The sequence below is a fragment of the Pygoscelis adeliae genome, unplaced genomic scaffold (assembly GCF_000699105.1).
Source record: "Pygoscelis adeliae isolate BGI_AS28 unplaced genomic scaffold, ASM69910v1 Scaffold1, whole genome shotgun sequence".
Classification (NCBI taxonomy): Eukaryota; Metazoa; Chordata; class Aves; order Sphenisciformes; family Spheniscidae; genus Pygoscelis; species Pygoscelis adeliae.
This window is the reverse complement of record NW_008824051.1, coordinates 3,321,412-3,344,739: the sequence shown is the minus strand read 5'-3', so window position 1 is coordinate 3,344,739 and position 23,328 is coordinate 3,321,412. Positions and strand designations below refer to the sequence as shown.

At 45.3% G+C, this 23,328-nt stretch overlaps 1 protein-coding gene across 1 annotated transcript in view; it reads left to right on the top strand.

Annotated features, from left to right (window-relative positions):
- The window catches only part of CAPN14 (calpain 14), a 31,698-nt gene that overhangs the window by 195 nt on the left and 8,175 nt on the right, over positions 1 to 23,328 (top strand). Inside the window, exons 2-20 of the mRNA XM_009333689.1 lie at positions 161 to 304; positions 2,743 to 2,812; positions 3,778 to 3,896; positions 4,522 to 4,658; positions 5,797 to 5,971; positions 6,690 to 6,755; positions 8,154 to 8,239; positions 9,513 to 9,587; positions 10,245 to 10,408; positions 11,102 to 11,265; positions 13,981 to 14,186; positions 14,737 to 14,773; positions 15,646 to 15,708; positions 17,343 to 17,400; positions 19,140 to 19,204; positions 19,610 to 19,678; positions 19,793 to 19,871; positions 21,026 to 21,142; positions 21,826 to 21,881. Coding sequence (XP_009331964.1) covers positions 161 to 304; positions 2,743 to 2,812; positions 3,778 to 3,896; positions 4,522 to 4,658; positions 5,797 to 5,971; positions 6,690 to 6,755; positions 8,154 to 8,239; positions 9,513 to 9,587; positions 10,245 to 10,408; positions 11,102 to 11,265; positions 13,981 to 14,186; positions 14,737 to 14,773; positions 15,646 to 15,708; positions 17,343 to 17,400; positions 19,140 to 19,204; positions 19,610 to 19,678; positions 19,793 to 19,871; positions 21,026 to 21,142; positions 21,826 to 21,881 — 1,950 coding nt within the window. The remainder of the gene's footprint in view (positions 1 to 160; positions 305 to 2,742; positions 2,813 to 3,777; positions 3,897 to 4,521; positions 4,659 to 5,796; positions 5,972 to 6,689; positions 6,756 to 8,153; positions 8,240 to 9,512; positions 9,588 to 10,244; positions 10,409 to 11,101; positions 11,266 to 13,980; positions 14,187 to 14,736; positions 14,774 to 15,645; positions 15,709 to 17,342; positions 17,401 to 19,139; positions 19,205 to 19,609; positions 19,679 to 19,792; positions 19,872 to 21,025; positions 21,143 to 21,825; positions 21,882 to 23,328) is intronic.

Sequence of the window (23,328 nt, the reverse complement as noted above, 5' to 3'; positions counted from 1 at the left end):
GGACTGTGCAGGGCGAGATCCCTGCAGAATCCTCAGTGGAAAAAATTATCCTGGTGTTACTGTGGACATTGCCATGCCTTTTCTGCAGTGCTTGAAAAAAAAGAAGTCACCTGTGCCTTTACGCAGGAGTATCTTTCAAAAACACACCCCATCCATCCAGCAGAACTACCAGGCCTTGCTGGAGACGTGCTTGAAGAACAAATGCCTGTTCACAGATGACAACTTCCCTGCTCACATCAGCTCTATTGGAACGGGAGCACTGCTAAAGAAACTACCCCGAAATTTACAGTGGAAGAGGCCACATGTAAGTGACTTCCAGTGAAAAATGTCATGTAAGAGGATGATTACAGCTGATAGCCAGCAAATAGTGTTAGCATTGAGCAGACTACTCTTAGACTTTAATTTAGGTGTGCCTTAACGCCTCCAGAGATTATATTTATTGTATCAGCTGTCACTTTGGAAGCTGGGGTACATGGAGTTTCCTGACTGCCTTTGAAGCATTTGTTGCCCAAAATCATAACCAGCCTCGTTCAGTTTATATCCAGTAATGCTCGGAGCAGGCAGGGAGCAGGTGAAGGGAGCAGGGAGAGCTGGTATCCTTGAAGCTCACAGCTCTGATGATCCCACCATGATTCCGTGATGACAGTTCTCATGGTGATGATCCCTCTCCCCAGAATTCAAGATCTTGACCTTTTAGAAGATTTCCAAGTGTCTAGACAGTCCTTAGCGTTTGACCCCTCTCCCACGGGCAACATACTGTTGTGATGCTGGAGGCTGCTACTTTCACCAGCAGCGGCAGGTGCTTTATCCTCTTGCTGGGCTGTTTGTTTCCTGCTTAACTGTTTAGTCTATTCTTTATTGTACTTAGAGCAGTCTTTTCACAGCTCTCAAGGTTGAGCTTCTGCCACGATCAAGTAATTGACCATCAATCAGTGAGTTGTTTTTAGTTCTGGGACCTCTATTTGCTACTTGTGCCCATATTTCCAAGGCCTTTGCTGGTATCCCACGCTTAAACTGAACATCACAACAAGAGCCACCTGGTACCGAGCGCTGGTCACAGAGCAAGTTCTCATAACAAAAGGATAAAAAGTCTAGGAGGCCAGGACAGGGGACTGGCACGGTTAGATAAGGTCTGTTAGCTCTGGCCTGTTACTTGCAATGGCAGTTTTGTTCTTACTGAGCCACTGAGCAACATGTTGACAATCAGATCTTCCTGAAAGCAATGTATAGAATTATCTGAGAATTTCATTAGCACTGACTCCTTATGTTACCGTGTCTGTAAGGGAATTCTGCTATTACCTGTATCTCCTAGCTAAGTTATTTTCTAGCTGTCATATTTTGTCAGATTTAACCAATTTCTTAGAAGGGCTGAGTTTCTGCAAAACTCATGAAAATCACTGCGAAAGTAAAGGCACCTTTGCAAATTGTGCAGGAGAGCTTGGGAATAGCAGCTCTGGTTCTCAGTTTCAAATGCAATTTGGTCTCTCAGATGGTTTGTGTTAAGTCAGGATCTGCAGACGGAGGGAGTGCAGCCCTCAGGGGCCTGAGCTGGGTTGTGCCGGGCACTGCGGCTGAGGCAGCTATATCAGCATAGAGGTATTTCAGGAGGGAAAGCTCAACATGAGTCCTGGCCTCCACAAAGCCCTTCAGGTGTCCCTCCACCCCAGAGACATTGGAATGGACTTCAAACCTCCTCTGTCTTCTCAGTCCACCGTTCTTCTCCTCTAAAACTGCCTCGTGAAGGCGGCTGCCATTTGCTCTGAATGCCAAACTTAGGCCAGCAAAGGCTCTCCGAGGATGGATGCTGTGCATCCTTCAGTCCCAGTGCTGCAGAGGAAACTGAGGTTCTGCCATTCAGCCTCCAGGCTTGTAGCTTGCTGCATCTATGACTGATGGCCTGCAAACTGAACACCCAAATTCACCAAGGATAGGGGTTGGTGTGTAATTACTGTAACTGCCTTCCGGGGGTTTGCTGTTTCTCTGCTACTGCCTGAAGGGGAAGCCAACAGTGTGAAAATTAGCTTAAGCAATTTGTGGGTCATTAGAGTGAAACATAAGTTTGATGCTTAGGTTATTAATTTGACACCAGAGGCACTTGTGAGAGGAAAAAAATAGCAACGTAATTTCTCTCTGAACGATTATTCATAGACCCATTCTTGACACAGCAACAGGAACTTCTGTAGCAGCCATCAGTTAGTCTGTAGCTCGATTGTCAGTCAAATCGTGGAGACATCAGCCAGGTTAGCTGAAAGTTTGAACAGTTATGCTCTGCCATTGTAGCCTCTTTTGGCTGAAACTTGTCTGTAATTATAGAGGAGCAGGGCTGGCAGCTCTGAAGGGTTGTCTTCGCAGCGAGGTGTTTCTGGAGACCCATGGTGATGCATCTGAGCACCAGTGGCTTATGTCGGAGACCAAATTCAATGTAGACCACGCACAAATGCGTGCCCATGCTTGTGTCAGGTTAGCCAGAGCACATGATAACACTAGAGTTATACCTGAACCAGAACAATGGCTTCTGGGACAAAGGGACTCTTAAGTATTTTGGAAGCTTTGAACAGGCAGAGGGAGTGTTTTGTGTCACATATCCATGAGGTTTTCACATCCTAGACTAGGAACTCACTGGATTTCCGATCTTACAAGATTGCAGCTCTGCACACAGAAAGTCCTTGACTTCAAGCTAAACCAGCTCATATTACTGACTTGACTCTCTTCCTCTTTTCTTTTTGGTTGTGTGCTTCCCAGGCTTTGCACGGAAGTCCAGTATTTTATGCTGCAAACAGAAAGCAACTTGATCTCTGCCAAGGATTGGTGGGTAAGGAAACTCCTTTGTATAAATATCTAAGTATTCTTATACAAGGTAACATTTTGAGTGGAATTTTGACTGTATAAAACTTGGCATAGGAATAGAAGGTGCGCATATCCTTATCTCTTCACTTGGCAAGGTGTGGATGAAGCAATCATTAAGATGGGATAGGCTCAGTAAAAAACCTGGCAAGCTTCAAGGTGGGATTTGATGGGTGACAGGTGTCTCCACAAGCTGAAATCATCATTCTCTCTGTTGCTTCTGTGCATGCTAGTACTGCAATAGGAAGTGATCCTGTGCTCTTACTGGTCTGTAATGTTGCTGCTTGACAATTGAACAGAGACCACAGAAGCAGGAAAATCTGAGACTTCTACTATCCTTGTATCTAAGGCTTAGTGTAAGTGTGTTCTCTTCCCAGCTTTGCAGTTAGAAAAATCATTTTTATGCCCGTGTTACCTAAACTAAAAGGATATATTGTCATCTGCAAAACAGGTAGGGGCGGGACTAAATTAATTTTTAAGTGCTTTAAGCCCTTAAACACAAAGTCTGATAAGTACAGTCTTGCATGTGAGACCCATTGGAAATGATTTTTCTCTTCTGAAAAAATAATGTTTTCAAAGAAAAGGGGAAAAGTTTTTTTTTTTAATACTGTGCCTTTACAGAGAACAGAAAAAAAAAACAGGCAACGTCAGTAAAAAACAGGAATGTTTCCATTGAGAGCTATTTCTTGCTAAATTTCTAATTTACCAAACAGTATCCAAATGAAAAGCTCATGAGAGAACGATTATAAACCAATTGTGGTTTGGTTAAATACAGCACACGTCTGGGTCATCTCATTTTCTGTGTATGATTTGTTATAATTGTAAAGACATCAGCACAACAGCTCTTCTGCTAGGATCTTGGTGGTGTTCCTGAACTTGGCTGACAACTCTTGCTTTTCAGCCAACTGCATGTGTCCGTTTGTCTTGGCGCAGAGAACTGCTGGTTCCTGGCGGCCCTGGAAGCCCTGACGTTCCACCAGGACATCTTGGCTGCAGTCGTGCCACAAAATCAGAGCTTTGAGAGGAAATATGCCGGCATTTTCCACTTCCGGGTACATCTGCTTCCCCAGAGTATGGGGAGGTCTTCAGAAATCCTCTGTCACATTTTGTGTCACACCCTTAGATAATTTGTACGTGGTTCCCCTTGGCCAGGGGCAAGTGGCCAGAGGGTATCCCGGCCTGGAGGGTAGCCCATCACCCCTCCCACGAAGCAGTGCAGGCAGTGGACCCACTACAAGCCAGTCTGAGGATATACCTCCGCTTGGCCCTTCTCTCCAGCTGTGCCCTACCCATATTTTAATCCAGACAAAAGTCCTCCTACATAGCAGCAACAGTCAGCAAGGCTTGAGCACATCTGCTCCAACCTTCTACCCCTTTGCCCAGCTCTTGCTGCAACTCTGCTACCTTGCAATTAGGAGCTCCTTCCCCAGAAGCCCAACTGTGCCAAATTTCTCTGCTTAATCCTTTTACACCTGATACAGGCTTTGTTTTCTCCTCTGGCAGGGTGGGGCTGAGGAGTTGGCTCTGTGGGTGAGTCAGCACATCTCACTGACCCCAAGCAGCCCCCCCCGAAGGCAGCTCATCCTGTGCCCACAGCTACGCTATCTTGCCTTTCCTGTTGTTCCAAGGGGAGGTCCCTTCCAAGGGAAACAGCAGCTCATTCCTTTCCTCTGACAGTTCTGGCACTTCGGTGAATGGGTTGACGTGGTGGTTGATGATCGCCTGCCGGTGAACGAGGCGGGGGAGCTGGTCTTTGTTTCCTCAGTCTATAAGAACGTGTTCTGGGGAGCCCTTCTGGAGAAGGCATATGCTAAGTAAGTGACTCATTCCAAGTTATGCAAATAGTCTCTCTAAAATATGTTGGTTGGTGCCTACGCAGTTTGTTCTTGTTTATAAATGCATCTCCTAGGCCTTGCCACGTTTGGAGTGTAGTAAATGGTTCTCATCTTTCTATTATCATACAATAAAAGCTGCCACTGCAGTAGCTGTTATCAATCCAGGCCCTTGAGTTTAAATCCAAGGGTTTAGGAGTAGGCGTGAAAACAGACTATCCTGGGGGGTTGTCCTCTGAGTGTTATCGCTGTTTGGAGTGTATTGGCTAGGATGATACCTTCCTTGTAAATACTGCAGAGGAGCGGAAGGCCACAGATAGGGATTTTCAAAGGTGAATGATTTCTGATGCCTCCTTTGATGTATTATCGGTTTGAAAAACCTTCAAGGAGTTTTGTTTTGGGGGTCTGCTGAAGCATTGTACTTTGGTTTTGGTAGAAGTTCCCACTCTGGGGTCCCTTAAAGCAGAGGCATTCAACAAGTCGCGTGGCACGGTGAGAATGCTGGCTTCTCTCCAGGGTGTTTTGTCTAGAGTGGTTTATCAGGACTAAGAGAATGTAACAAGGCATAACTGACGGAGTTTGTTAACATTGGGCTGAAATAATCTCTGCAGAGCAAGGAAAAATCATAGTTAACATTGAGAGAAAGATCACAGCAAAGGAGAGAAAGTTCAGTTATTTTCATTTGGTGTTAGCGTTAGAACAAAAAGACTGGGGAAAGTTGCACTGCAATGGTAAAGAAAATCAGATTGGAGACTGAGGTCTCAAGACAGTGTGCCCCTCCAGGCACTATATCTTAGATACAGCACAGTGTCTGGTGATAAATTCAGGCAACATTCACTAAGGCAGAGTTATCAAAGAAGTAGTGATGGGCATATTCTCACTACTGTGCAGTGAGGGATGGCAGTGAGTGAAGAGTCCCTTTCAGACTATGGACAATCTTGGAGGCAATTTGCTAGATTCCCCGCTTCCTAAATGCCAAAGATTCCCCTAAAATTAAACACGAGTTACAGCCTTCCTTTTGCTTTTGCAAACCTTTATTCTATGTTTTCATTGGCATGCTGTTCTCAACCTGTCACCTGTGACTATAACACCAAGAATATATTGATGTCTTTTTTGCTAGACTCTATGGCTCCTATGAAGATCTGCAGATTGGGCAAGTTTCAGAAGCTTTGGTGGATTTTACAGGTGGTGTTAATATAAGGATCAAGCTTGCAGCAGCTCCTCCTGATCTGTGGGATATCTTGACAAGAGCAACCTACACCAGATCTCTCATGGGCTGTCAGACACATTTAGGGGTGAGACTTGGAGTGACATCAAATGGCTTCACAGCTAAAAGCCTTTCCAGACCTGTTTCCCTCTGCTCAGCTAGTCATTGTGACTCAAAAAGTATCAAAGCTGCCACACGTGACTCTCTGTAGAAATCACATTCTTAATGTTAAACTTTGCGTATGGATTGATTCCCTGCTGCTCTCAGCTCCCTGTTATTATGTTTAGGAACTGGTTTATCTATCAAAGAACCTCTATTAAATAAGGACCTACTGCATTTTCCCATTTTTGTTAAATAAATTTTCCATTTTTACTGATGGTGCAGTGAGGCACAGAGGCTCATGGAATAAGCTTATAGCTAAGATAGAGAGGTGTGTAGTTCAGAACATGAATTCAAATGTTGGCTTCTAAGCCTTATGCTAACACTTCAGCTGTGGGAAACCCTACTATTCTGAAAATCCAAACCTAACCTCCTGGACTTTTTAAAAGTGAGATGGTGTCTAGCCAAAGGTCCACAATTTAGGAAGGGACCTTCCCTATCAACCTTCCAATTCCAAGCATACTACGAAATATGGCTGTTAGGAGCTTAGACTTAATTTTTTTTATTTCAGTTCAAACCATTCTCCATTTGCTTTGAGAGTCATTGCTTACACAGGTACAGGTCCCTGCTATTGGTATGAGTCCGCTGTATAAGTAGGGATAGAATAAAAGGTTTCTTTTCCTTCTGTTTTTCTTCCTTGTATACAGGCAACAAAGGTCTTGAAGAATGGGCTTGTTGCTGGCCATGCCTACACAGTAACTGGTATTAGAAAGGTAAGACTAGCCCTAATGTCCTGGGACCAGGTTTGTTTGGATGTCAGCAATTTTTATAGCAGTCATAGGTTCAACACTCAATCAGGGCAACTATGTTATCTCCGCCCCCAATGCTCTTCTCTTAGCCTAAGGCTAAAAGAGACTCTGTGCTTTGTAAAGATTCACTTTCAAGTGTCCATTTTAGTATTGTGACCTTGATGTAAAGGACAATGGTTATAGATCAGCATAACTCTAAAGGTGGGAATGATTTGTAGGGCTCTGCTGAGAGCATCACCTACAAATGCATCTTAGCTGTTAAAGACGAAAGGACTGGCCTTTGGGGATGCTGGGAGGATGTGTTGAAACCTACTTGGCATAAAAAGCCTTCCTCTGAAGTCAGAGGAGAGGCTATAGAGAAGTACAGATAATGGAATACAAGGGCCAAAACATGAAAAACCACAAATGGGAATGTGAGTCAAGGCTAAAGTAAGGGAACCAAACTGGGCTCCTGTGCAGAGAGTGCAGGTGGACCCCACTGATCTGCAGAAGTATCACTGGGAGTCCCCTAAAGATATTTGTCTAGAGGTAAGGGACAGTAAAATAATAGGTCCCAAAGAGTGGGAGAAAGGTTGGGCTTTCTCTTCCTGGACTGACGGATGACTATCTTGTCCAGCCTCAAAAGGAGGTTGACAAGGATGGCAAAGGACTTTGTGGGGCTTTGGACACGTGATATAGATGTGGGTGAGAGCACGTTCAGTACCTCTAGCAAGAGATACTAGGAAAGCTGGAAGAGATGCTGTGAGCTGGATGATGCACGCCTGTGTCTCCCACACGCAGCAGGAGGGTTTTGGGTATGGACTTTATCAGTGACATGTCTGTCAGTCTGGCTCCTCTGATGGGATGAAGAGCCAGGCAGGAGTAAGGGATTGACCGAGCACATGGAGCCCATGTGAAGTCGGCCATTCTGCTGTATGCTGCCAAAGCCCCTAGTTGGCCTGACTCCCTTTTCTCCCACCATGGCATCCTAGTGCCATAGAGGCACTAATCTATGTGGTCACCCCATGGGCTGTATTGTGCTGTGCCATTGCACTGGGTAGGACTTAGCTTTCACAGTAGCACAATCCTGCCCCCACGTAAGCACAAAATGAGCAGATGTTGGAAAGGAAGAGGAATTTACGGTCAAGCCTCCAAATTAGGCATCTATGAGGTCTCTGGTTTCAGTTATAGAAGATAAGATAAAGCATCTTAATCTCTTTGTGCCTGCATTCAGAGTTGCATGTTCATAGATTTTTATCATCATACTTGCTGGCATCTATGAGAACAAACAAAATCTTTGTTAATATCTGGCATAGTACAGTGGTATAAACGAGATGAGAACTGCTGAGACCTTGGTAAGCACAGTATTACTGCTTTTTGCAGGTGACCTGTCAATATGGACCAGAAAACCTAGTGAGACTGAGAAATCCATGGGGAAAAATTGAATGGAAAGGAGACTGGAGTGACAGGTGAGTTTAAAAAAGGGAAGGTCTGATGCTGAGTGGGAGGAAAGGTTTCTTGGAGGAAAGATGCTGCCATCTTCAGGCATGAATTAGTGCTGAGAGCAGCATTAAGATAAGTAACAGTTGCTTGCACAGACCCTCTCATGTCAAAGCGATGACTTGATAGATTTGTATTTCTCCAGCAGATAGTGCTCACGTAGTTGGGCTCGCTTCACACATGCAGCTTCAACAAGCTCAGTTCTGCTTTTCCATTCACCGAATGCCAGAGGAAACATAATATAAACATCAGGCGCTGACCATGTTGCTGTGATCTTGATGGCATTCAAAGTGACAGATAGCTGTGCAGGGGGCTCTAAACAAACAGCATGTTTCAGGGCACACAGCCCTTTATCACAGGAGGGACCGTGCAGGGCCCTCCACGGGCTGCAAAATGTTGGAGTTGGGTAGCTGTGAAGGAGTCCTCCGTCCTGGCTGTTTGGGGAAATACAATTGGGTATGAGATCAGAGGAAGCAACTAGTGAGGCAAATGGGCCCTGTATTTGCATCTGCCTGAATTTTTTGATTGGGATCCATGAAAGACAGAGATTTGCATTCTAGACCGCAGGCAACTGTAGGCTTGTGTCCTATTCCTCTTTGAAGCAGAGCATGTTCCTTCCTTCCAAGCTTCACTTCATTCCCTGCACAGACTGTTTGCTGAAGCTTGGGGGTAGGGAGGAGGGAAGAGCACAGGGAGGTGTGGGGAATGTGAGTGACTTTCACCTTGTCTGCAGAGCAGTAACTTCTCTGATGTGTCTCTGTCACATAATGACAACATACCAGCTGTTCCTGTTGAAAAGCATAATGAGCAGCATACTGTAGGCCTGCCTTTTAAACAACTCCCAGCTGCCTCTTGCGCTGTCCTAGTCATTCATTCATTATGCCAAACACTCTTCCTATTATGTCTCCTTTGACAGAAAATTAACCAACAAAACAGGTCTAGATTTTTATATTTTAAGTACTTGGAAGCTGTGTGTGCAAGTAAATGGACTGGCTGATGGAAATGGAGCATTTCTGGCTTCTGCTGGAGAACACTGGGGCCGTTCAGCTACATCTCATGGGACCCAGAGTGCTTGTGGAGAGTCTCCCATGGCTGAAGGCATAGGGCGCCTGTGTTTAGTGAGGGATAAATGTGGAGATATGTGGGGACAGGGATTTGGCCTCTTTTTCTAGAGGAAAGCTATGTACTCTGCCTTGAATTTGAGGCCACATTTGGTTAGTCACCTCATGTTTTTGTCCTCAGTTCTTACAAATGGGAGCTGCTGAGCCCGAAAGAAAAGATTTTGCTGAGGAAAAAGAAGGAGGATGGAGAATTCTGGTAATGGCACAGTCTCACCTCTCCCCTCTCTGCCGGTAGCTCTGGGTCTGTGTCTAGAGGTGAAGCAGCATGTTGCCACTTAGGTCAAGGCGTATGTGATCTGCTTTGTAACAGCCCATGCTTGCTTTCTTGCTCTCCTCCTCTGCTTGACGATGTGAGAAGCAGTAGCAGTGCTGACACGGAAGAGGTGCACTGTTCTTCAATGGCAGGAGTGAGGGACAAGCAGGACACTGCCACGTCTCCCAGGGCTGCTGGAGACATGGGCAGCTTTCAGGAGCTTTTGTCCTGCCTTTTATTTTTAGGATAGCTTTGGGAAGCTCTTGCTTGCCTTGTTTGTTCGTGGCTCTCCACAGCTTCTGCCACAAGGTGGCAATGTTGTCGCCCCTGTCATTTCACTGCAGTCCCTTGGTGGCAATATTATTTTAATCTCTGTGCTGCTATCCTTTGCTGAAATTGTAGTCATGCATTTGCTACTGCTAGATGCTGCTGTTGGAGCAGACACTCTCTTCCTTACTGCCTAGTAAAATATGAGCATTACCATATGTAACACAGAATGGTGCGGCTTCGAAGTTCCCTGCTCCCTTTTCTTTTCTTTTTATAAGCCGTATGGACTAAACTAAACTGCTGACAAGATGTCTCTTGGCACTCTTTTCCCAGGATGTCTCTGCGAGATTTCAAGATTCATTTTGTAGATCTGATGATCTGTAAATTAACTCCAGACCTGATGAGCCAGGAAGATGGGAAGAAGTGGATGTACTCCCTGAAGAGTGGGAGATGGGTTAAAGGAAGTACAGCAGGAGGAAGTCTGGGATCCTGTAATGGTGAGGGGTGCTCTTTTGGATCACTCTGGGGTAACATTGCTCTGCTGACTCAGTTACCAGCACCTTATACCTGTTAACATAAAATTCACAACAGAGACATGGTCTTCCTGCTTAACCCTCCACACATACATCAGAAATAAGCAGCTGAAGGATTTTGACTAGCTTCTGCCATGACAGAAGCTGCATCACTTGCAAACACAGGGCAGTGGGCTGGTTATGGCATGAAATGAGCTGCAGGATCCTAGGACCAATTGCCAGCACTGAGCTGCTCTGGGGCATTAAACTTGTCTGTTAAAATTTGCATCCTCAGCACCTCCAGGGAGCGGTATTTTAAGTAAAATGAATGGGAAACATAGAGGTTCAGCCCTTCTGGAAGCAGAGCAGGTGGGGTCTGAAGTCTGCGAGCTCATACACCAGAGGTGATAGGGGAATAGTGATACATTTATAAACAAAATGAGCTTTTAGTTGCAGGTGAGCAGAAATGTAGTTCCTTGTTCCTGGGCCTTCCTCTTGTCTTACATAGTGGTTGCACAGCTAAACTTGTAAGCTGCACCCTAAGATCAAATCCCTGTGGGGTCTGGAGGTCCAGACAACCTGTGATCTATTCAGTCTGATGCCAGGCATCATGTGGGAAGCTGGCAACAAATTTTGTGATGGAAAATGAGATCAAAATGTTTTTCTTGTTTTGCTTAGGCACCTTTTGGATGAACCCTCAGTACTGGCTGAATGTTTTACCAGTTGAAGACAGTAAGAAAAGCCTGGGTTCCTGCAATGTGGTTATATCCCTGATGCAGAAACACAGCAGCAAACACCGGAACCGAGCTCCTCACCTCTTCATTGGATTTTCAATCTACAAGGTGCGAAGAATCGCTTTGCCTTTCTTGCTTTCACCAAATAGGAAAACTTCCAGCCCCTGTAAATTGTAGAGCTTTGCAGACCAAGAGTTTTGTTGTGCGCAGGGTGATCTGTGCTCTTTTTTCCTTGCCTGTGCTCAGTCTCCTCACACATCAGGGCTAGGCTCCCTCAGGCTCTGTGCCCCACTTGCTGCCTCTCCGACATGCTGTGTGCCAGCCTGCAGAGCAGTGGGAAATGCCTCTTGCTTCAGAGCACACTGGGCTTTATTTTACCTTCTCTGAGAGTATGTGCAAGAGCTGGGGGAGGGTGCCAGGAGTCCCCTTGCTTTGGGGCAGGGAAAGCACTGCCCTCAGGTTATTTCCAGCCATGGTAAAATTGTGCTTGAGAAGTGTTCCTAGTATGATGTGGCAGCTGCCCATGTGTGAATACTGCTGGTTCCCTGTGTAGCCAGGAGTAAGTGGATATCACTAGAAGGGGTGAGAGTTTCCCCCCCTCAATAGTCTGCTTGTCTGAGTGCCATGCAGAGCCACTCTTCTCCCTTGAACAGAGCCACAGCTCTTGTTGCAGCTGTGAATTTGCACAGGCATGGAGAGATGGCTGTGGGGAAGGGTTTTCAGGTGGAGGGGCTGAGGTTTCTGACGGCAAAGACCCCAGCTGAACATATATAGCAGCTTCCCAGCAATGATATGGCTATGTTGTGTGAGACCCAGAGGTCCCTGTCTGACAGATGCTCTGTTTCGTTTCTTCCTGCAGGTGGACCTACAGGTGAGTCCCTTGTCACTGCTGCTGGCTGTTTGCTGGGGGAATCTGGGCTGGTGCAGCTGTTACGACAACACTGAAGGTGTTGTGTTTGCCTTTGTTCCTTGGCTGACAGCTAGTAACTGTATTTGAGTTCAGTGAGGCACCACAGTAAGTCACTATCAATGCAGAGCTATCTACTGACTCTTCTGAAGAGCAGCCATATCAGGAGGGCTCCGTGGCCTTAAAAAGGGGCATTAGCTGTTCAGCTTCCTCACTGGGTCTTCAAAAGTATTAGAAGTGGCATCAGTGTTTACCTGTTCAGCACGTTGTCCCTCCTGCAATTGTGGGATGGGGTACCAATTCTTGGCTGCGTCTGAGCTGGACTCGCTGCAGCTCTCAGGGGAGCCAGAGCCACCTTTCTGCTGCCTCCCAGTCTGGGGATGAGGTAGGAACAGAGCCTGTGTCCCATGCAAGTCAGGGGTCTCCCGGAGAACTCAGGTTCCTTCCTGGCTTGGGATGCTCTGGAGCTGATGTTACAGGTGTTTTTGGCTTCCTCGGGCCAGCTGTATTTCTAGCATTTTCTTTAGCCAGGAGCCTTTGGAACCTCAGGAAGGGCCCTGGAAGTTAAACCCTGATGTATGTCCCAATTTTGGCCCTGACCTTAGAGGGCTGTTTAAAACAGGGAAAGGTTTAGCTCCTTTTATCTTAAAAGGGCATATCTTCCACTCCATTACTACTCAGAACACCTCTTAAATGAGAGTCCCTTTGAATTTGGGCTGACAAAGAACTAGTTTGGATGTATGGTCAGGGCAGCACAATTGTGTTCCCAGTTACTGTATTTCCAGCATGATAACCATGAGGTAAGATGCCACTCCTTCCTGACTTAAATATTTTGGGCACTATCAGGGTTACAAATGAGTTAAACTTCCTGGCAGAGGGGGTCTGAGTGAGGCCCTAGCACACTGCTGTGCCGCACCTGAGGGGGAATGGTGGCAGCCAGGACTTCAATTTCAGGTTTGTAGCGGTTGCCAAGATCAATACAGAGAGATGGCAAGCCAAGAGCATCTAAGGTATTGGAGCTACAGTCAACAAAGTATCAACTGGAATATAAAAACTTTAAATTTAACATAAGGGGCATGAGAAGGAATAACCCCAAACCCTTCAGAAAAAAGATTGCTCTATTAGTAAGAAAAATACTGGCAAAGGAAGAGGAACAGCATCTCCACTACGAGGCTGCAGAGTAAAATGGCTAAATGTTTTGAGGAACAGCCAAGATCAGAAGGTGACAGTGGTCTTAGCTAGCAGGATTATTTATTTGGCTTGTGTACTGGGCACTCAGTGGCATTAAAAATGAGTTCAGTGTTGCCTGGATCAACACTTTATCCATCCTCCTATTGCAGAAAAGTGCCTGTAGAGCGAAACATCTGTAAGACCAAGAGTGCCAGGCAGATCTAGGACACATGCATGGAGTCAGGGCTAGGGATTAGGTTGTTCCTGCAGTATGCTCAGATCACAGGTGCTCTGAAAAATCCTCTACTGCCAGATCCCTAGTACATGGTACCTATGGGATAGGAGGGATGTTCTGGCTAGTGAAGAGCAGTCTCTAGAGCAGTTCCTGCCTGCAGTCATTTCTGCCAGTATAGAAATGACTTTTGCAGTAGCTTAGGTTGACAGAAGCCACTTCTCCTCCCAGTGCTTGCTGCTGTTCCTTGCAAGTACTATTATATTGTTGATAATGTTGCAGGAAGCCCTGTTCTTTGTCATTTTAGTATTGGGCAGGCGTGGTGCATGATGAGAACCACCACGTCCTGGGAGGAGACTGAGTCCTTTGGGCCCTGTTATCTGCTTGTGCTGTAAAAAAATCTGAGGTGTGAAGGCAGGCTGTCTATGCCATGTCTGTGAATTCTCCCTGTGCCTTTTGTCCGTTTGTTCAGCTGGTGCAGAACACATTTCTCTTCTGTTTCTTCCCTTAACAGTACCAGGAAAGCAACAGAAAGCTGTCCCCAGCTTTCTTCACCCAACATCAGCCTGTGAACAAGCACCAAGTCTTCCTTGATGAGCGGGAAGTGACTCATGACTTCCACTTGGAGCCTGGTGTCTATGTGATTGTCCCATCCACCCTGGAGCCTCAGCAGGAGTCTGAATTCATCCTGCGAGTCTTTTCCAGGAAGCATGTTCTTCGGTGAGATGCTGCCACCTCTCTGCCAGCACCTAATTGTCTGGGATGGTGGGATGGTCTGGTCTTTCTAGTCTAATGGGGCAGCGTAAAGACTTCACCATGCAAAAGGCAGCACAATCTCTTTTGGAGAGGCTGGCTGTGGGTCTCTCCCAGCACAGGATGCTCAGTGGATGAAGCACTGCTTTTGGCCTTATCCTTTCAAGAGGCGTTAACCTAGGCCCACACAAGGGATTCCTGCAGCATGCTCATGTTTGAGACTGGAGAAGGAAAACAGTTTTTAATGCACCATTGGTTTGCCAGGAGACACTGCTGGCAGTGCTAGGGTGGTTGCTTGTGCAGAAATCGTGCTTTGGAGACTTCAAATGCCAGCAGCCCCTGGGGAGCTGTATGGACATGAGGGCTTCTCTTACTGCAGCTGTAACGCTGGGGAAAAAAACATATGCTGCAACAGCGGGTTGGGGCCCCTTCTGGGGATGGGGGATGCCACCTGTGATGAGACAAACACACAACTCTGGGATATCTCCTTAACGTGTCTGCTTTTTTACATCTCCAGGGAAATGGGTGGGAACACCAGTTTCACCCTCTGTAAGGTGAGTGAGTATGAGGGGAGTGGGAGGTCTGTGGTTTGGTCTTCAGCTCCAGGTGTTGGGTTTTTCCTGTTGCTCTGCCCTACGGAGAGGCTGAATGAGAATCTGAGTGCTTGTGTTGCAGCACTTTTGAAAGGGCACCTTGGGTTTACAGGCAGAGTCCCTTGGACCATGTGGACAAATGCAGTCGAATGTGGGGGACGGGCAAATTTTTAGATGCCTTTGTTAGTTGCCTTTTTGCAAACTTCTTTTAGTGTGCCCCAAGAGCATCTTACGTGCTCTGCAGTCTTTCCTATTCATGGCTTTTGGAGACTCCTGGCCCACTCACGCACTTCTCCCTGCTCCTTTTATACCTTGAAAGTTTTGAAGACATCATGGGACATGAGCAGTACTGTTCCCATGCAGCAGTCTATAGGTTATTTTCAAAATAACTGAGCTCAAGGGCAGTGCATGCATGTCTGCAACTTGTGCAAGGGAGTTTATAGCATAGTCTGTTCCCCTGACATAAACAGGGCCCTTCCTTCTTTCATCTCCTCTATTCTCCTGTATAAAGGAAGACAGAGACCCTTCTCTCTCTTCTTGGCATGGAGTGAGCCCCATCCTTTGTCGTTGCACAGCTTGGTGGCAGGGAAATGTTTCTCCCCACTGAGTGTTATCTGAGTATTTCTTTCAAAGAAATAGCTCCCCACCTCATAGAGATGCTATCTTAGCAGTGGGCTGCGTTAGTGATGTAGCATTGATTGCAGTGATGGGGAGAAGGTAGAAGGGCAGAGGATGAGAGTGCAGTTCTGGGAAACATCTTTAGTAACTCTGTCTTGGATGGCAATATTTTTCTTCCTCGAGTTAATGATTTTTTTTTTTTTAATATCTTAAAGGAAATTGTTGATAGGTATGAAGGCAAGATTTGGGAGGATTTCTTCACAAAGCATTTTGAACAGGTAAGTGTGTGCATGAGCTGCCAGGGTAAGCTCCTCCAGAGCTCTTATGTAGCCCTGAAAGTAAAAGCATGTGGATGTTCAAGGGAGGTCTGGACGTGGAAGCATGGGGAACAGAGAGGGGCCACAGGAGGCTGGGCTGTGTGTACAGTGCTGATTCCATGCAGCAGATTTAACTGCAAAGCTTAGGAATATGTTAGCATTGAGACAGGCATGCTTGTCTACACAGCAGGGTGTGAATGCCTGGAACTTAATTCCACAGGACATTGTGGATTTGACAGTAAAAACAGGCTCAAAAGGTATTGGCAAACTGATGGACAGCAGGTCCATAAACAGATACTAAAGCACTAGGCAGGGATGTTACCCTCTACGATCCCTTTTCCAACAGGTGTGGGTGCCAGGGAAACAGAAGAATAGCCTGCAGAAGCTGACCAGGCTCACGTGCTCTCCCTAAACATTAATTCCTATTGCCTGTATTGGGGACAAAGTGGTGGGCTGTGTAGATCCATCCTACCCTTTAGGGTGTTCTTACACTCATTGGGGAAAGTCGCCTATTAGAGAACAACCCCTGAAATATTGACACTTGTCTCATACATCCTTCATCACAGTTTGATGGCAGCTAACTTGCTTTGAGAGGTGAAGCAAGTACCAGGTCTCCCATCACCTCCTTTTTTCACTAATCACTAATTTTCATAGTGAAATATGATCCTTATTGTGAAAGATTCTTTTTAATGATGGCTCTGGCCTGATTTGGGACAGAGTTGACCTTCAGGGATCCCACTAGCTATGGTGAGGGATGCAAGTGTTTCACCTTTCAGAAAAGGTGGCTGCATTTATTTAGCAGCATACCCAGTATTTGGAAAACACGATTTCACAAAAACTCATTTGCACTTTTGATAGCAATATTTTGACGGAAGCTGTTACTAAAAACAAGCAATGCTTTTACTTTTTGCCACTTGTTTAAGATTTTGATTTTGAAAATGGTGCGGCTTTCAGATCTGCTAGAAATTGCCACATATTGCGAGGTGCTGGTCCTTTGCTCTCAGGAGGTCCAAGTACGCACAGAGGCAAGCAGTACTGCCATTTCTCAATGCATTACCCTGGCATGCCTCAATGTTCTGAAAACAGGTTTTTATTTTTGAAGAGTGACATTTAAAAAAATCCTCCAAACAAACGTCACAATTTCTAAAAAAACGGTAAACTTTAGTATAACAAGGAGGAGGGGAAGCCTCTGCTTTGATAAGTTTGGGGAGGAAGTATTCCAAAGTTTCCATCTTTTTTTGTTTGTAAATTATAAAAGGGAAATATTTGAAGCGGGTCCCTTGACAGTGTGCTTGATAGAACAGATGGCACCAGGGCTGAAAGGTTAATGGTCTGGATCCTCACTCAGTGTAAATCTGCGATACCACATTGATCTGTGTGGAGCCCTGAGAACTTTGCCCAGAGCAGACTGCAGCTCTTGCAGGCTGAGAATCCTGTCATATTCAAAGCGAGTCTTTTCTATTGATTTTCACGGTGGCTGGAGTGGGGCCAGAAAAGCAGAGAATGAAGATGGGACATGCTGGGAAAACAAAAGAGGGAGAAAAGTGATTTAATACTTTAAAAAACAAAAATGAAAATTCTCTTCCATATCACAGAACCCTGAAATAAATGCTGTTCAGCTCCAGAGGATCCTGAATAATATATCTTGGAGAAGTAAGTGCTGAGAAATAATGTTTCTGTAAAACAAACCCTCTTAGAGAAACGCCTCAGCTCCTGTATCTGTTTCTTGAATTCTGGGAAGAGAAACTGGCTTGAATCTGACTGAACTGGCTCTTCTGATGCCATGTTAGATTTCCAGAGAGAAAGGATTTGCTGGGGTGTGAATCAACATGGTAGAAATTTTGTAAGCGAAGCTAATATCTAGTTTGAATTTCAACAACTGAAAGAATGAGGGGGAAGAGCAAGTGTAGATATTGTGTATGGATGCAGACTCTGAATTTGACCTCCAAACCCAGCTTGACCTCGCCTTGATTCTGAAACTATCTCATTTCACCCTGTGCCACTGCCACAGTCTTGGCAGCGCCACCGCTAGCAGGTGTAGAAAGTTAGCCTGGTGTGTAGGCAGTTATGCGGTAGAAGGGGGTCTTGTCTTTACCTTGATGTGCCTGGTTCATGCCTGCTGTTCCTATTTACTCTTCCCCACTATGCATACATAGGGCTGTTCCTTGTTCTGTTTGTGTTTGGGAGACAGGATGGAGATGCAGGTAGCCTGTGTAACATGCTTGTGAGAACCAGGTGAGCCCTGAGGCGGTCTCTCTCGTGAGGACTGTGACATCCACTCTGCCAGTGGCAGTCCAGAGCACTCCACAAGCTTGTAATTTGGTCCCTAGTTATAAATAATGCTACCTGGGCAGCAGCGAGGTATTGCAGTGGCTGTTTTCTCTGAAGATTTAAGTTACAGATATAATGATGAATCCAGTTTTCCTTCCCAGTTTCTTCACTGGTAACAACCGATATGCAACACAGAAAATACACCGTCCAGCCATTATAGGCAACAAAGAAGATGAACAAAAGACTGATGTGATGCCTTTTCCACTTAAGCTGAATTTGACATTGTTCCCTTTTCTACAAAGGTGGACAAGGATAGCTCTTCTGTCTTTGCAAAGTGACCCACCAGGCACTATGTTGAACAGAGAGTCTTTATTTTTCATAAGTTATCAATTTTAAGACATTAATTTAGAAACTTTACAGTACTTGATTCATATTTACTAAACAGGGCTATTACAAGATTAAAACATCTTCACTTTCTGCAGAGAAGGGATTGGTGAATTATGGTTCTGTCCCTTGCTCAGTGGAAGTCTACAGACAATCTATAATAATGATTTGCAGTGAGATTAGAGTCTATTTCTGTTACTCTTCATGTAACTTACGTATGAACCAGGAATGCTAAGTGTTGATGCAGCATCATGTTTTCAGTGATGCCTGTAATTTTAATTATATTAACAGAGCTGGCAGTGTGTCTGTGAGAGAGATGCTTAGCACAAGGGTTTCAATTAATCTGCAGTGCTGCTCCCCAAAGCTCTTCAGGTCAAGTGACTTTGCTCAAGGTCATGCAGTAAATTCTGTTTGGGATTACAGCTTTGGATGTCCTTTAACTTCCATTTTCTCTAATAGCTGGAGATAGTGCACCATATTTCATTCTGTATTACATGCCTGCAGGGAGCTCATATTGGATTTTCTGAGACTAGTAGAATCCATCCTGTTGCCTCATATTTTTATCATCATAAATGATATGTCTTCTCAAGTGGGTGTAAAGTTTCACAAAGGCTTTGGGGCCTGAGCCCTCTCAAGTGAGGGGGAATTTTGGGAGAGTCCATTTTTCTGAGAGATGTTCAATGACTCCTCAAAACAATATTTTTTTTTTTTCCTTCTTTTTTTTTTTGTCTCTCCAGATTTCCAGAGTTTTCGCCTAAGTTTCAGTCTGGATGCCTGCCAGAGTATCTTGGCACTCCTGGATGTATCCTTGACATGATTGATACTTCTGACTCATATACTTCACTGGAGCATTATTTCTTAGGGCAGACCGTGTGTTACTGTGATTTCTTTACCACCAGGACATGGCTCTGCTTATTGAACTTCTCACCCTCCATAATAACAGTTCAGTTGTGACAGAATGGAATTGGTTTGGGAAAGGGTTGATTCCTGCCGCCTCTGAAATCAGCAGCCAGGTTTCCATTGACTTTAGTGGGAGGAGGATCAAGCCTATAGCTAGGCTCATGGGCTAAGAAATCATTATCCTCATATTATAATCGTGTGAATGTTAGAGTGGCTATGAGGTTTTGGTTTGTTTGGGGTTTTTTTTATGTAATGGGTGCTCTCTGACGTTTAGTTGAGATGTTCTGACCTTAATTCTCCCACGAAGCTGAACGCCTCTGGCACACTGAGTATCCAGGAATTCAGAGTCCTGTGGAAAAGGCTGCTTTTCTATTTGGTATAACAATAATTTCTGTGTCCCCTTGCAATATCTCCCTGCTCACAATCCCTTTGGTGTTGTCTGTTGGTTTTTGGGGGGCTTTGTTTTGTTTAAATTTCTCCCCGCCTGCAGGAAGTTTTCCAGAAAAGAGACACTAACAGATCAGGAAAGCTTGACCTTGTGGAACTACGTGCAGCTGTACAGGAGACAGGTGAGCCCACAGCACATCTTGGCAAGCCTCATCCTCTTCCTCATAAAGGCTGGAAAAAGCCCAGGGCTGGGAAATGTCTTGAGAATTGTAGGTGGAGCCCAGGAGGAGTGGAAAACATCATAGGCTGCATGGTCTTAGCCATCTCTGCTTCCCTCTTTAGCTGGGTAAACATATCTGAAAATTATTTTGCTGTGGGATGGGCTACTTAATCTTTGCCCCAGTGTGGTCTCATAGTGATAGTTCTCTGAAACAGAAGTGTCTGTCTATTTTAGACCCAGTTTTTAAATCCCTTCCTGTTCATTGCTAATTTAATTTTAAAAGACTGTGTGGGGTTGTGCAGATACATGTGGGAGGCCAGATGTAGCTCTTATTAAATTGCTACCTCTGCTGAAGATGACAGCTCAGGGACTGAACCTGGAAGTGTGGGACTTGCACAGAGGCAATACTGGTGCCAGACTTCACTAATATAATATCTGAAGCTTGATCTAGAAATGGAAGTCCATACACATGGGTCCAAATACTCTCTTGCTGTTACTGAGCTTTGCGTAGGGGCTGGTGCTCAGTCTTGTAGCCTCTTTCGCAGGTTTACAGCTTAAATATCATTCCTCTTTTTGGTGCGTGGTTCACCCAGTTCATCTGAGTCAGTGAAAGCACAGTGAGAAACCCAGGTGGACCTCTGCTAAAGCAAACTAAAATCCTAGGCCATGAATAGAAAATACTTTTATTCCTTACAAATGCTGCTTGACGTTGGGACTGCTGCTTTCTGTTTGAGCTCTGGATTTTCTTTTTCGTCTCCTTTCCTACCCTCTTGTGGAGTATTGGTCTTAAACACAGCTGCTGTTATTACCCTCATTCACTCAGGAGCAAAGGATGCCCATGTGTGTTTTATTCCAAGTCTGGCAGGACTGAGAGTATAGGGGATCAGATCTGAACCCTTTCAGGTTTGGAGGAGATATCTCCACATAGCGTCTGGTTTGGGCTGGCTGATATTTGATAATCTTATGGGAGGTTTGAAAAAGCAAGCTGTCGGAGAAGGGCTGAAGACCACTCAGTTGTGCATGCTCACAGCTGTGTGCACACCCATAGCTGTGAACATTGAGCTGCCTACAGCTGGGGGTTGCCATCTAATTTTTTTTTTTTTCCCTTTTATGAAGGCATTTCACTCAGCAGTGAAGTGTGTAATTTGATGGCAATCAGATATGGTGACTCTGACTTGAAGATCAGCTTTGAGAGCTTTGTGTGCTTCATGCTTCGAGTGGAGATCATGGGAGGTGAGGCTGGCACTGTGTGGCTGGCCAGGCAAGCTGGGCTGCCCAGCTAAGCCTTGGCCCTTCTGATGCTGCTCCAGCTGGCAGTGGCAAGGTCAAAATTAGAAGGACTGGGTTTCTGGATAGACCGAGAGTAATCAATTTAAAGCAAGGAACAAATATAGAGGAAATCAAGCTCTTTCTCTTTACCTTTCCACCAATCGCTTTCTATAGACAACCAGGTTGTACGTTTCAGAGTGATTTAGCTCCCTGCAGGTTTGCACCAGCCTTTTGTAGGAGGAGGTAGGCAAATTATAGATAGACTGCTCATTTTCCAGGAAGAAGAGAGCCTTGGAATATACCTTTGGTGGGACTGTAGTTGTGATGATGAGACGGCTGATACTCAGTCTGTGAGCTTGTGCTGTAGACACTTCGCACATGTCTCAAAACTGTAGTGGGTGAGGTTGGGACCACCTGCATTTCGAGGTTTCACAGCTGGATGGACAGACAGTAACGTGCCTGACTTTATTCAACTGCTCCCTGTGTCCCAGCCCTCAGGGATCTTCCAGTGACAGAAAGAGAAGCTCACATGCACTTACAAATAGCCTACAAACTCTGCCTTTGAGGTTTTTCCTGAGAGAGAGCATCTTGGCTAGTGTTGATCTCTTGGCTATCAAGTTAACGATCCTCACTTATTTCTTCCGCAGAGGCCTTTCGCAACTTAACACAAGATGGCAAAGGGATATATCTCCGGGAATCTGAGGTAAAGCCCGTTCCCTGACTGACAAATGCAGGCTCCTTCATTGCAAGTGGCACTGCGTGTTTTGTTCTGTAGCATTAAAAAAGGTATCTTTACCTGATCACTTACAGAGTAGGTTAAAACAACAACGAGCTTCAGGCTTCTAAGTCTTGTGCTTTATTATGGCTTCTGCTCCTTCTGGAAACAGAACAATGCCCCATAGTCCAGTTCAGTTGTGACTATTGCAGAGTGTTCTCAGGGATGGACGAGTTCAACCTACTTTCCTCATTACTTTACAGTGGATGTTGATGACACTGTATTCCTGAAGCAATGCTGCAGGCCTGTACCAGGATGAGGAACGCTGCCTCCTATCAACTTTTCTGTGCACACTGGACTCTCTGGGCTCAGCCCTGCAATTTACCTCTTATGAAAAGTCTTTCCCTCAAGTAGACTTGACCTAATGACCACAGACTTGGTGAATTGAAGTTTTGCTAATTAATGTATTTATTTTGAGTCCCATTTCACTTCAGACAACCCGTCTGAGAAGAGACTGCTGGGTGCCAACCACTATGGGCGCACAGCGTGACACCATGGAGCGTAGTGACTGAGTCATTGGGATCACCTACTTCATGCTGATGTTACACTGTTACTGTTATAGGATGACATACATTGTGGTAGTGCCCAGAGGCTGCGCTTGGTGATGGGGTTCTTGAGCCTGGGAGAGAAATGGCCCCTGCCCTGAGTGGCTTGTCACCTAATAAGAGGAAATCCCAGTTCTGCAGCTGCTAGGCCCACGGTAGAGGGCAGGAGTCTGTGCTTGTGGGGAAGAAGGGGTGGGGACTATCTGAATGAACACTCTTCCCTAGCCATGACTTGGAAAGGTGATTTGCAAGCATTCAAACCATCTCTTTTGCTTTTCTAAGTCAGCATAGCCCTATTGCAGTGAACCTAAGTTGATTTGACCAAGAGATGAGCTGGGCCTCCAGCTCTTTGTTGTGGATGGAGGATGTGATGTTTGCAGATTTATTTCAGAAAGGCAGTGGGTTTTCTCTGCAGATTGAAAAGTACCGTACAGTGAGAAGTAAACTGATCCCATATTGTCTTTAAGTCACCAGAGATGGGCAGGGAGTAGATGTTCTCTGTAGCATGATACAGGAGCAGTCTGGTAAAACATTGGGATATTTGTCAGTTACTTTTTATAAAGCAGGATGAGGGAGTGTGTGTGTACTTTTAAATTATGCAATCACATGTAGGTTGTAGCTAATTAAATAGTGGAAGCTGGGTGTGTAGCTGTGAGCAGCATTAGAGAACATGTTATAAGTGAGACTATTCTCATCAAACTGTGCTGGAGTTACTTGATGCATCTATCTGTAGGATCCTTTTTCACTTTCTTACCATTTATGTATTTGGGCTGGAAATTTCCACGCTGAGTGCCTGTTACAGGTTGCTGCTTTGATTTTTTTTCTTTTGG